This window comes from Plectropomus leopardus, chromosome 9 (genome assembly GCF_026936395.1).
Source record: "Plectropomus leopardus strain MGB_pleo_1.0 chromosome 9, ASM2693639v1, whole genome shotgun sequence".
In the NCBI taxonomy this organism is placed as follows: Eukaryota; Metazoa; Chordata; class Actinopteri; order Perciformes; family Serranidae; genus Plectropomus; species Plectropomus leopardus.
The window spans coordinates 18,466,381-18,480,836 of NC_142184.1; the positions used below are offsets into that span (position 1 = coordinate 18,466,381).

The 14,456-nt window shown below is 41.6% G+C and overlaps 1 protein-coding gene across 8 annotated transcripts in view; it reads left to right on the plus strand.

Annotated features, from left to right (window-relative positions):
* Positions 1–14,456, plus strand: part of nav1a (neuron navigator 1a) — a 125,380-nt gene that overhangs the window by 10,487 nt on the left and 100,437 nt on the right. For 4 of the 8 annotated variants that reach the window (XM_088082132.1, XM_088082137.1, XM_088082138.1 and 1 more), the window contains exons 2-4: positions 4,654–4,837; positions 11,398–12,302; positions 12,994–13,085. In XM_088082132.1, the coding sequence (XP_087938258.1) occupies positions 11,404–12,302; positions 12,994–13,085 (991 nt within the window). In that variant the 5' untranslated portion in view covers positions 4,654–4,837; positions 11,398–11,403. Of the gene's footprint in view, positions 1–253; positions 387–2,245; positions 2,379–4,653; positions 4,838–9,614; positions 9,751–11,397; positions 12,303–12,993; positions 13,086–14,456 lie in introns of those variants that run through there. The other 4 variants (XM_088082133.1, XM_088082135.1, XM_088082134.1 and 1 more) reach the window with 4 other exon arrangements.

Genomic DNA, 14,456 nt, shown 5'->3' on the forward strand with positions numbered 1-14,456 from the left:
GTCAACATGTTAGGGGAGCCCCCCCCCCCCAGATCCCCACCCCTCCAGATGCCCCTCAGGGTGACAGTGACACAAGTGTCCCATTGTCACAACAGCGTCTCTCAGGGGGGAGGACATGCCTTGGGGTACATCAGTAGATTAGCTATGACATAACCCCCCACCCCATAACACACACACACACACACTCTCCTCACAGACGCTTGCACGCTCCTACCCATAATCCCTCTGTTACAAGTCACTTCCCGTTTCATGAGACAAAGCAACAGATCATGTGAGTGTGTTTCGAGCTTGGGGCTGACTTTGGAGTGAGTTTCACACTTTTGAATCCCCTGTTGGGAGCAGAAAAAACACAAGAGTGGCCTTGTCATTACCGTGGGGATTTAGAGGTGAGCAATTAAGTGATTGTGGTCTTCAGCATGAAGGGCACACTGTACTGTATGAGGGGGGAAGGAGGGGGGAGGAGGGGGGCTTATGTGTACAGTGTGCATATGTTCTGTGTGTGTGGGGGAGGGGCTTTGCTTGTTGCTCTATGCACTGTGTTCCAATAGCATTTATGAATTTATCATGGTTGGTTGATCAATTGATGTATTTATTTGCACGCTGCAGTTTAACGGGAGACATTTCCCTTATTTACCACACACACACATATATATATATATATATATATATATATACACACACATATATATATATACATATATACATATATATATATATATATATATGTAAAGCGTATGCTTGTAGACCCAGTCAAGTGTAAGCACAGTCAGTCAATGCCTGATCAATATGTGATCGGCTAGAGAGCTCTCAGGCTGCAAGATCAAGACTCCAAAGACCGTTACAGACTGTTCATTCTAATGACTGATGATGATCTTTTGACAATCTGTGAAGCTGCAGGGTTTACGGTAAAAAAGGGAGAATTACAGACCTATTTTATGGGTCTGATGATGCTGTTGTGTATCACAATCTTCATTAAATATTCAGCACAGTCCCTTATGTCAGTGTCAAACTGTAAGCCAGCACAGCAGAAATATGAGAGCAGAGGAAAGACAGAAATAGAGAGAGTAAGAGACTGAGATACAGAGACAGAAAATGCCTGGGGAGAGAGCAGGGACTGAAAAGCAAAAAAAAAAAGAAAAAAAAACACAAAGTAAGCAGCTTCTGGTGAGTAAACGCAGGAAATATGTTGTCCAGTTGTCAAAATAGTACATCCAAAACATCGGTGGATCCTTTCAGGTGGTTACTATGAATGATGGAATCATCATTTCACACCTCCATCTCTGCACACAGCAAGCTCCCAGCTCTGTGTCTCACTACTGTAACATTTACACAACATTTCTCTCTGTTTGCAAACTGGAGCAGATTTTTTTGAGTAATTACATGTGATGAATTTTTGTAAGTGTGTGGTTTATGAAGATGGATAGGCAGACCACAAAGGCTTAGTTCAAGGTCATATCTAGGATGTATTTCATTACTCTCTGGAAAAAAAAAGACCTCAGTAGAAGGTTTAGTCTGCACATGTCCCTCCTGTTTCCAGCCTCTCTCCTCTTTTGTATCTCATTTAGTCTCTGCCGACTTTCATTAGAGGTGTCGGACAAATTAGAGGAGTGATGGATGGGCTCTTCCTCCTTCAGGATGCTTCTTCTTGCAGGCATGCGCACCAAGTATAGACACAGATATAGACATCACATGTATGTGTGCAACTCCGTGTGTTTATGCATTTGTCGTCAGAGGATCTATCATTAGCACAGCATGTTTCTTTTCCGTCTTATTTCATCCGGCTTTCCCTCACCACCAATTATGAAAGCCAGATGATGGGTTTCAGCTTTTCACATTTGTGGCTACATCTGCCTAATTACAATGTATTACTCACACTATACAGACGGCCATTTGTGAGTATACCACACACACACACACACACACACACACACACACACACACACACACACACACACACACACACACACACACACACACACACACACACACACACACACAAACCACACTCATCCAGCTAATGGACCAGCCTGTCTCTGCTTTTGCCGGGCTTATATTTCACCTCAGAGAGCGAGGGAGCATGGCCAACAGGTCCATTACTGAGAGATAGAGATTGTGATGAGGGGAGGAAAATAAGAGAGATATGGGCGGGGATACGGCTGCAGGCGTACTGCGGCAGCAGTGGAGCGGCATGACGTGATAGAGGGGTGGAAATGACAGGCAGAGAGACACACACAAATGCACATGCTCGCAGCTCGGAGGCCCGCCAAGCAAAAGTAGACGGGAGCAAAGGCAGGCAGGGAGTAAGGCAGAGGCGCTCGGCAGCATACTGATTGGAGACAAACTCAATTGCCTCTTTCTATCCTGATGCTTGGCAGAGGGTGAGTGCAGCTTTGGTTTACATTTTAGATTTTTGCATTTGGAAATGTGACTGTTGTTGTGTTTCTCCTTGTTTGTTGTGAATGTTTCTGTGAGCAGATAAATACAAACGCTCACACTGTGTTTTAAAGGTTGACCACGCTCGCACAATCAGCAGAGAGACGGCGTTAGAGTGGAAGAGAGAGGTTAACAGAATGAAAGGCAGAGCTTAAGTGGGATAAAAAAGAGGGGGAGAGGGGATGATAGAGGAGGGGGTGTGCTGTAACAAGGGGTGACGTGATGCGATCGGCCTGAGTCAGCGTTATAGGGGCTGTATGACTCAGTGCAGCATACTATAGAGTGTGTCCAAGATCTGTAGAGAGTGTTGGACAGTGTGGGGAGTTCTAGTAATGAATCAGAATGGAGGGAAACTGTGAACACATGGTGATGTTTATGTGGTTGGTAGTCTCTCTCCTGTTTACAGTTTGTGGGTGCTTGTGTTTGTCTGTCTTTTCTATAATGAGTGCATCTGGAGTGGACCTGCGTGTTAGACATGGATCATTTTTCCAGGTTGTGAGTGATTCACACACACTGTAGAAATCTTGTGAAACTCCCAATCTAATGACTTCTCCCTGTGGTTGTCCAAGACTGCATTGAAAACCTCATCACACCAGCTTTCAAGCAGCGAGTTCCTGTAGATCCCGCAGATCCCTGAAAAGACTCACAAGGCATTGATTGTGCTAAAAAAATGGCCCTAACTGATATTAAAAATGTCTTCTATCAGTTTTTCAGAAGTCTTAAAAATGCTGAGCCATGAGGAGTAGCATTTTATTTTTTTTTCGACATTGAAAAATCTTAAAAATAGGTAATGTCTATTTTTTTAAAAATAATGAAAAAAAAACCTAAAACAGAATGCCTCTTGCATAATGGGATGACATGTTGAAGCGCAAATTCAATGAAAATTGTCCATTTGGCCAAGACTTCGAAGCATAGATGAAACCAGCATTAGGCGATGCATACAAGGCTATATGTATTTTATGCAAATGTTTTTGGGCACGATGGGAAGTGAGGCAGTGGAATTCTACATGCAGAGTGAGAAACACAAAATCACCAAGAAAATCTGCCAACAAACACCAGTTATTCCCCTGTTCTATTTACCAGATCTACCCTTCTCTCTGCCACAGAACATTTGGGCAAAGAGGCATTATCTTTTTGGGTTGTTTGTCCATTTGTCCCATTTCGTGGATGCAACATCTAAGGAACACCTTGAGGGAGTTTTCTTCAGATTTGGCAAAAATGTCCACTTGGACTTAACAATGAACTGATTATATTTGGTTGTCGGAGGTCAAGATCACTGAGATCCCGCAATACATGTTTTTGGTCATAGCTCAAGAATTCATATACTAATTATGACAAAATTTCATGTCTGATAGGATAAATTAATGAAGTGATGACATTTTATATTGAAAAGGTCAAAGGTCAACTTCACTGTGACATAGTGCTCTGCAGAAGCCCTTTTCTTCCCATAATTAAATTCCGTAAATTTAGGAACAGAAGGGGAGACTTTTGGTCAGAATTGGTGACAGAAATCATAGGTGTCCATTAGGAAACTGCTGACTGTAAAGATCTTCTGTGCTGCTGGGTTAAAGATGTGTGTGTGAAGCATCCGTGGTTATTAATTTGCTGCGTCTTTGCAGCAACATCCATATTTGAATCCTTGTCAACTGCCATGGCTTCATATGAGTCTGGACAGACATGGATGTAAACTGTAACTGCAACTTAACTGGTTTGCAGAGGCATACCACCACAGGGTGGTAATTCTACTTTTTAGTCAGTTTTGGTTATTGAGAAGTTAGCTGGTTCTGATAGGTATTAAAAAGTCTTAAATCCGACTGATCTTAAACTGTAGGAATGCTGGTAGGAAATCAAAGATGGTTTGTGATGAAGTTAAGACCAAAATAAATGTACTAAGTTCCCCTTCAATTGACAATATGGAGATGCAAGGTTTTTGGAAGACTTAAATGCTACGTTCTGGCATTTTTGAGTATGACAGAATATGTGTCATTGCAGGCCTCCGTAGGCCAAGTAAATTTCCATTTGGGTCACTGACTCATGATACATAAACAGTCTTTAGTTCATTGTTCTAACAGGCCTTTTTCTTATGTGTGTGTCTGAAGTGACGTTTTTTTGCCAAAAGATGAGAACATTGATTTCATCCAAGAAAATGACTTTGAAAATGAGTCACCTCGGTACTTGGGCCCCCTGATTGGCTGACAATGTTGTTCCTGTTTGTCACAGCTTCCTGTCTCGTTGAATGGTGAGGCGCGGCGGACCAATAGGAGGGCAGTGGTGTGGATGCAACAGTGATCCAGGAAAAAATAGCCCATTGTTCCCGGGACACTGGAGAAGTGTGACCACCGTCCTGCTGCCTCTGGCTGCTCAGCCTAACGGTGCACTGAAGGACCCGGCACTCCACTGACAGGTAAGACACTTCTGAGAGAAGATCTGGCACATGATGTTTTATAATAAGCCGTTTATGAGCTTCAGATCTTTTTATTTTTATTCTGTTGTGACTTCTAAGAAAACTGAGTCTTTCCAGGAACAGCATGTTGGAGTGCTTCTGTACCTCTGTGTGTCACTATCATTTTATAAGATGATTTATGACAGCACATTATCGCTGGTGTTTTTGCTGTTGTCATTAAGGAGGTAATTACATTCATTTATTGTAGACTTTCCAGACAGGGTGACATACACAAACACACAGGCACTGCTCATGTCCTTGAGTTCACATACAGAGAGGCCTGTGTTACCACCTCATGTATTGATTTTGGGATGAGTCAGAGGGCTTTTTATCACAAGGCTGAGGGTGTGTGAGAAAGAGAGGGTATGCATGATCAGAGGTACAGTAACTGAATTCAGACTGTCATGGGACACAGGAGCTGAAATGGTGTAATATGATTATGAAGTTAGAAGTGAACCTCTAATGCTGGCTGCCACGCTATCCTTTTCTTTTCTCTGTACAAAAAGTACAAATCTGACCTGCTGTCTTTTATTACCGGGGTCAAAAGTGCTTTTAATCACTTCATGTACTGTAGTTCACCTCCTGACTCTGTGGAGACAGATAGGAAATTAAACAGAATAGAAAATAAGTGAAGAAATGAATCTCTGCTGCTATTGCACACAGTGTCCAGCAGATGTCAGTACCATCCTTGAAGAATAACAGGACTATAAATGCTCTCTATCATTATTCCTCCACACATTTGCTCAACCAGTGATCATGACATTAACAAGGGATGAAAGTACTCAGATGATCCAAGTTTTCATTACCATAGAATAGAAAGCCTTTACTGTCATTGAACAAGAACAGCAACATTTGAAAGTGATACCTCTGAAAACAGTGTTCAAAATTCAACAACAACACAAACCAATAAAACATGAGGCACACATACAAAAAATAAAGGGATAAAAATAATGTTTTTGGCATTATTCAAAAATCTTGATGTTCTCCAAAAGTGCACTTTTCACCTCTTTCTGCTTAAATATATTTTTAAGGTGCAGTCAGTGATTCTGATCCAATACACTTTTGACAAATGCAATATCTCCTCACAGCTGGCTAGTAATCTGTGTGTGTGTGTGTGTGTGTGTGTGTGTGTGTGTGTGTGTGCGCGCGCTGCAAAAAAAAAAGGCAAAAAATAACAACACAACAACAACTGGTGTTCATACACAGCCCTGACTTTATAAACAGGAAAAAACAAAGTGGCTTTGACCACTTAGACCAAACAGCACAACATTATGCTGGCAACTTTCCCTCTTTCACGTCCTTGTCCATCAAGAATGGAGATGCACCATACGAGTGCAGCATGTCATTTCACCTGTTTTCTGTGAACGCACACAGGATCTAAAGCTGAAAGCCTGAGCTAACAAAGAAAGTTGATAACCACCATTGTGGGTCCCTGATAGCTCTGACCGAGGCTGCAGGTTTGTCGAGCCAGCTCAGTTGAAGAGAGCCTGGCTCTGTTGAACTGGCTTTGTAATATACCCCCCAGGTAACACCAATTGTAGAAGGAAATATTAAGTATTTGCCAGGTGTTTATATGTCTGTTTGTCGGTGGACACATATTTTTAGCACAGTAATGTCACAACCATGTAAGATAGTCACAAAACGTAATGTGCGTGTAGTTGAGATAATAATGAAGGCACTTTAAATCACAGATCACTGTATTGTAGCAGGGGTAATTCCATAACAAAATGAGCTCTAATTGTTTGGGTGTTGAGTTCAAATAACAGTATTTTTCTAGAATTGCTTACTATACCTTTAACCATATTGTCTATATGTATAAATATCTCAGAAACGCTAATGCATTTTACTTAATAAGATAAGAGGCTCACATCAAGAGCTGCTGCGAACTAATTAGTCGTTGTATTAATTGACGTTCAACCTATTTATCAAGTTAAAAGGCCAGACAATTGGGTTCAGGCTTCTAAAAATATAGTTTTATATTATATTGCTGTAATATATCACTGTACAATTAAGTACATTCCTAACATCTAATGTTGTTATCTTTGCAATTTTTATTCCCTAGGAACAGGCTCAAAACAATAAACCCCAGCCTAAACCAAAAATCTTACATACTTGTTTTTCCTGTGGATATGTGCAAAGTGTATTTTACAGAAAGAATTTTAGACACACTTTTTATATAATATACACATTTTTGTAGCCAGAAAAGTGACATGCACCTTCTGTGAAAAGCGTCAACAAACTAACAGTCTAACTATTGTAAATGCACTTAAGTAACAGAGAGATCTGAACTCGTGACACGCAGAGAACATACCCTACAGATGTAACAACCTTGTGCTGTAAAGCATGGCCTCATGCGTGAGGGAGTCAGACTTAAATTGATTTGCTAGTTTTTAACTTGCTTACAGCTGCTGCTTTCAGTCAGCAAAGATGTCTCATTGTGTCTTTCTGTGCACATACACACACAGACATCCCCACCACCAGCTGAGCCTCGGTATGTCCTGACGTGGGCTACAGTGGTACTGGTATGACCCTGCTGGGTCCCCAGAGATAGCCGATTTCCATACAGATAGACACAGAGCCAGACTGCACCTGTGCTCCTGGAAATCCAAGCAGGAATTGTATCAGACAGAAATTCTGATGCTTATTGGTCACTCCGCCTCCTGAGAGAAAGAGCAAGAGAAAAAGAGATGGGGGAACAAGGAGGAAGAGGAATTTAGGGATAGAGATGAGGTGAAAGCAGGATGGATGATCACATCTGTCTCTGTTTACCTTCTGCTGCATCACGGCTTCTGTATGCAGCTGTGCAGGTTTTCATTAGCACTGAGTCAGCTATGATAGAGTACCAGTCCTTGGCAAAATACCCAAATTCTCATTTTTCTGTGCCACTATGTCTGATAAAAGTGGGTGAAAGGAAGATGTCCTACAGAGAATGCAACCTTTCCCTTATTTGAAACTAAGAGGTTGTTTTGGGTATGTTTTGAGTTTTCGTGATGAAGCTGTCAACCACTTTCCCCTGCAGTATAGGGCTGCACAATATATCTTTTTTTGATTCTCATTGAATTATCAGCTTACACAATAAACACATCACAAATGACTGCAATGTTGCACTGGGCTCCTTGAAATTGAATATCAATAGTAAGGGCACTTCAAAAAATAAAACTGTTTATTTGTGTGTTTTGCATTTAGTTTAATGTTCAGTTTGTTGAGTAACAGAATGTTGAAAATAATTTCCTTTCAATTTTTTGTACTTTTTACAATTCACTGTTTTTAGCAGTATACTGAAAGCAGCAAAAATGCATCACTAAGTACACTTTAATCTGTATTTATTGTAAGTAATATTTTTATGGCAAATCAACACAGTTATCACTTCTTTTTCATCATATAGTGCGGCCCTTATGCAGGGATTCTTAAACGCAAACTACCCAGAGTGCTGGGAAAATGTGTGTGTGTGTTTTACACTGTGAGCAATACCGTGTGATTAGATGCGCTGTCAAATAATCCAACATTTTATCCTTGTGACTTTGACGGCTTAGTTTGACACATCTCTGATTTACTAAAGACAGCTTCCCAAGAAGTCTTCTGGCAACAAAATGCCTGCTATTTAAGAAAGGGCAAGTAGGATTAAGCATTAAATCTGTGTGTGTAATTATAATAGTAAAATCTTCTTGCACTTCACTGTTCCAATGCAGAGGTGCTGTACAGGAGGTAGAGAGTCAAAATGTATTTGTATGTGTATGTATATATGTTTAGAGTGTTATATCTGTGCTAAATGTGAGACCAGCTGTTAACCAGCTGCCGCACATCTGGACAGCAACATGACTTATTTACTTTGGTAAGTGAGACAGTCATTAAGATACGGCGGAAAAAATTTTCACAATTTAATTCTCAGACTGTTTACTTTCTATAGACAGACTGAATAGCAAATTATTAAAAAAAAAAAAAGATATATAGTTAGCCATTTTCACAGTCTGCATTGTTGTTGGGCATAATATTGTTACACCCAAGTGAATCTACTTGACCTCACACCTCCTAGTTAACCCTTTGAAACTTGCATGATTGAAGAATATGGGAAAAAGTTACAAGAAAATTACCTGGAATTTAGCAAAGAAAGGCAAACAAAAATGTAAAAATGTAAATGTAAAAGAAACAGTTAATAATCATTATAACAATTACAATTAAGAATATAGTTTTCTGGACATTTTTTTCCCTTTTTTATTATCTTCTAATAATTTCTCTCTATTTTCAGTTAATTTTCTTTCCGTAATTTCTTGTGGGGTATTTCTTGCCAAGTTATTTATTGACTTTTTTGACACGTTTTCAAAAGATATCAAACCAATTTGCTCATGTTAAAAATGGTTTAAATGCATGTGAAAGGCTTGTGAACACAGCGCAAGAAACTTGATGTCGTTCCAGGTTTTGAAGGGTAAATTCCTTTCCTGTCATAATTTGAACTCAAAATGGAAAAAGTGAGGACAGCACAATTATAAATCCTATGTTGAGGTATCGTTTACATGTTGAAATTACTATATTAGATTTTGCCAAAATTGCACATAAGATTCTGACATTTTGTGAGAGATAGCATAGAAATGGATCTGTTTCTCTCGGCCGCTGGGGTCCTTTTTGCTCTACACAAGCTGTTTCCTCCCTTTCCCCCTCCCTCCCTGCCTCCTGTCCTCTCTCTCTCCAGCAGAGCATCACGAGGTAGTTAGATTATACAACATTACATGAAATGTATCACTTGACGAACATTCACTGCGGGTTGTATAGGACAGAAGGGAACCAAGAATATGAAGCCGACTTTTAAACTTCTTGGGAGGGCTGTGTGTTTCTGAGAAGGTGACAAACTGTGAATACCTGGAATCGAAGAAAATCAGGTGAGAACGATGTCATACCACCTCTGAAGCTGTTATATGTGAGAGAGCTGTGTATTTGAGCAGTGATGTGTGTCCGTATGAGTATGACTGAGCTTTAGAATTCATTATGTGGAGAAAATCAGTTATTTGAGAACATGCCGCCCTAAAAGCAGCTGCTATGAGCATGTGCCTGTGTGTGAAGCTCTTTTTGTTTTGTTTTTTAAACTCCCAGCAGGCAAGTTTGATTGCACAGACTTGCCGAAAATAAGCTCAACTCGTGGTTTACAATGACTCAGTTTGTCATATGTGCTTGGTTCACATGCTCACATACCATGGATGTTCAACTATCTCTGTAATGAGAACAGCAAAATCTGGTTTACTTGACTGGACTAAACATTATATTAGATTTAACACAGGCAAGGCAAGCTTATTTGAATAGCACATTTCAGCAACAAGGCAATTGAAAGTGCTTAACAGATTATAAAAGGACATTTAAATACAATTAAGAACAGTCATTAAAGAGCCAAGGGAATAATTATAAACCAAGATGAAATAGAATAAAACAGGTATAAAATACCAGAATAAACATGCAGCCTATGAAATTAAGAAATATTCAGCCTTGAATAAAAAGAATTGAAAGTTGCAGCAGGCCTGAGTTTTTTTTTTCCAGATATATGGTTTTGACACTGGGGACAGACAAGTAGACCTGTCCCAGATGACTTTAGAGGTCTGGATGATTCATTTTATAGCAGAAGATCAGATATATTTTTTGGCCCTAAACCATCTGTTGTTTTATAAACCAACAGTAGTCTTTTAAAAACAATTCTCTGTAACTTCTCAACAACTGGATTATTGGTATGTTTGGTCTCATATTTATTCACTACAATGTCATGTTGTAGCAGGCTTTTTATAACTGCTGCATCTATGGGTTTGTCTTGTACTGCTTGTGGACGTGGTTTGTAGAGGTGTGTAGGCTCCACAGAGAATGTGGCTGCAGCTGTACGTTTGTCTCTGTTCTGTCATTCCTTATACCTTCATCATATTCTGTGATTGTATTTTGCTTGAACTTTGCTACACTGTCCCCACAATATCTGGTGGTACTGCTCCGTTTGGTACGGATCAGTAAGCTTTCAGAAAACTTGCACAAATACAGACAACATGAACACAGAGTACAGACAGGAGGCTCTCTTCTTATCTCTCTGTGAAGCACTCTGAGCTGCATTCTATGTACGAAAGGTGCTATATAAATATCATTTTATTATTATTATTATTATTATTATTATTATTATTATTATTATTATTATTATTATCATCCATGTCCACACACGTATCTCATGTTGAGCATAAATGAGCCTTAAATGCAAGAAAAGAAGGTTTTTGGGGATGACTTTGTGTTCATTAAAGTTCAATGGGGTTTTTTTTCTTCTTTTTTTAGATTATTTTTGGGCTTTTAGCCTTTAGTAGATAGAACAGTTCAATTGTGAAAGGGGGAGAGAAAGGGCCTGACATGTAGCAAAGGGCCGAGGCCGGCGTTGAACCTGCGGCCGGACACAGCCTCTGTACATGGGGCACCCGCTCCTCCAACTGACCTATTGGGTGCCCCTAAGGTTCAGTGTTTGGCTCATTGTGGGTGTCTCTCTGTCTCTCTTTCTCTCTCTCTCCGTTTAGGTCAGTATGAGTGGGGGAGTCAATGTGAAGTCGGCCCCCCGGGCTCCTCCCTCAGGAATCCCCCTCCCACACAGCCTGTTGCCCTCGTCCCCCAAAGCAGACACTCGCCGCCGGGCTAGTGACCTGCCCAGGCCCTCAACACAAACCCCTAAACACACACCCACACACACTCCCACACACACACCCAGACATTCTCCTTTACTTTGCCCACGGGCCTCCTGCATTCCTGGACCTTCCTCAAAGGACCCAAAGAGAGATGCCAGCCTGAAAAGTCAGCTCTTTCAGCGGACAGGGGCTTTACCTGCTCCCCAGGTGTCACGTTCTGCCTACAGCAGCCCGTTAACCCAACGCAGGGTGCCGCCACCCCACTCCAAAGACACACTGGATCTGGGAAAACCCACCCATTCTCACATCCCCTTGCAGTTTCCACATGATGGCAATTGCAACAGAAACACCCTCACAAATAAGAATCAAACATGGGGAACCAGCAACCTGCGTCCGCCGCTCCAGTTCAGAAAAGGAGACAACTTCAACACTGTATCCCAGGCAACGAGTGAGGTCATGCCACAAAGAGAAGAAGAGCCTCCAGAGCATCACCGAGCCGGGTCCGCCATGTCAAACAACAGTAACCTCCGTCCCTGTCTTGCTCAAGCAAGCTATGAACACGGTATCAGAGGGCGCAGTGACTCCACCAGCCAATCAGACGAGGAGATGGGCACTCCTGAAGACAGCAGTCCGGCCTCCTCGCCCTGTCCCCTGCCGCTGCCACCGATCACATTCACCATGCCAGTGATGTCCAAAGTGACTGTTGATATGCTGGATCAAAGCCTAGATGAGGAAGCTGCGTCCCCAGAAACACACACACTCAGAGTCAACATGGCGACTGTGGCTCCCTTCAGCTACAGGTAAGTGGTCCCAGTCACACACACACACACACACACACACACACACACACACACACACTCAAAAACAAACAACTGACTGTTAATCAAGACTTACATCACAAGGCGCTATATACTGACATCCATTGTTCTGTTGTCATTATCACATGATCACTCTCCCTCCTCATAGCACTTTATGATCCCCCTCTCTACTCATACACACACACTTTGCCTCCCACTCTGAAGTCTAAAGACCAGCCCCCAGGAGTGCCATTTCAGTCTAATTCCTCTGTATCTTTTCCAGCGATATGTGTGTGCAACGATACACATATACACACTTAGTGTTTTATGGAGCAGAGCTGATTTTTTTTTGTGTCCTCTTGACAGCCTCTGGGCTCACTCAGTATACTGTTCACACACACACATACACACACACACACACACACACACACACACACACACACACACACACACACACACACACAGAGTATAATGATGAAATTGTCCACAGTGCTTTGTGCACTATCTGATATTTTTTGTGTCTATGATTTGCATTTAAGAAAATCAAGGTGGCACACTGTGGAAGTTTAGCTATTTTATTTCCACTGTCATACACAGAAGCTCTCGTGGTTGATTGGAATCAGTGATATTAAAATCAGTGATTTGCATGTACAGTAACAGATGTGTAACAGCTGTGTTTATGATGTGTTTACAGGCTGCATGTGCAGGAGAACGATTTTTCAGTGGACGAGCTGAGCGACTGCTCATCTGGATCCATAGAAGTCTGCTGTGATGACCTAACACTAGGTTAGACACACACACACACACACACACACACACACACACGATAATACTAAGACAAACACCGGACTGTTATACCAAATTTTACCTTTATGTGTCCCATCTGGCCCAGCAGCAGCTCCCTAGAGGAATAAAATGCATTTACAAAGTTCAACAAAAAATCCAAAATGATACCATATTGGCACAGCTTTGTTTTTTTTTCTTAAACAGTAACTCTGACATGTCTTGTCTGGTATAGCAACTTTCTCTGCAGGACTCTCAGCCGTTTAATCAGGCTTTCAACAAAGGGATGTGCACTCGCATCAGCATTTGTAGCCAAAAGGAATGACCTCTCTGAAAATATCTTGTGATTGGCTGAAGTCTCTATTACAGACTAAATTTTCTAAAATTTCCTGAAAACAGAACCAAGAGGAGATGCAGAGGTCAGGTTTTTTAAATTACTATTTGTTCAAAGTTTATTTGGGATTTTTATCTTATATAAAACTACTTACCCCACCTTCAGCCACAATGTCATAATACTTATTACAAATGCAGTGTAAGTTGGCAACGATTGCTGATGTCAGCTACTTTTTAATATGCCAGAACGTGTCAAAATGACAAATGTCGGTTCAGCTGTTTCATATTTAATCAAAATGGTTTAAGTTCATACACCAGACCAGCAAAACCAGAAATCAGCCCAATTATAATGAGCATCAGGGCACCGAGAGGCCAAGAGGCCTTTTGGCAGGTATGGATGCCTGCTCGCTGGCAGCCAGGCGCAGTTACAGCAGCAGAGTCATAAATGGCGTCAGAGGGGACATGCCAGCGGCTGACTTTTGGGTCTCATTGTGGAACCTGAATAGACTCAGTGAACACTAAGGGACAACCATTCTTTGTCTAAATCTATGTCTGTCCCACTCCTACTCATCAGGCCTCAGGAGCCATGTCTGAAGTTAGGTGGTGTGATTTTGTGTGTGTGTGGTGTGTGTGTGTCCGCCTGAGGCTCTGCTGACTGCAGTGGTTCCTGGATGAAGAGATGGAAAAGAGAGATGGGCTCAGGATGTTAATATGAAGGAAGATGACAGGGGTGATGTGGGTCAGTAATGGGATGAAATGGGCCACTTCTCAACTCGCTGCCAGGGAGTATTATTATATGCACATTGATTTCAGCTACATCCAAGAGCTGTCGAGGAGTTTGAACCATTGCTCCCCTCACACTTTCTCTCTATCCCTCTCTCATGCAGTTTCTCCTTTCTATCATCACTGACCTAAAAAGCCACAGTCCCTGCATGACCCCCTCCCCGTCCTTTTGAGTAATGGTTTGCTCTGCACCCACAGCTACAGTCATGCTTTGTCGTGGTCAGCGTGAGTGGAGGGATGTGGCCGTGCTTCAGAGAT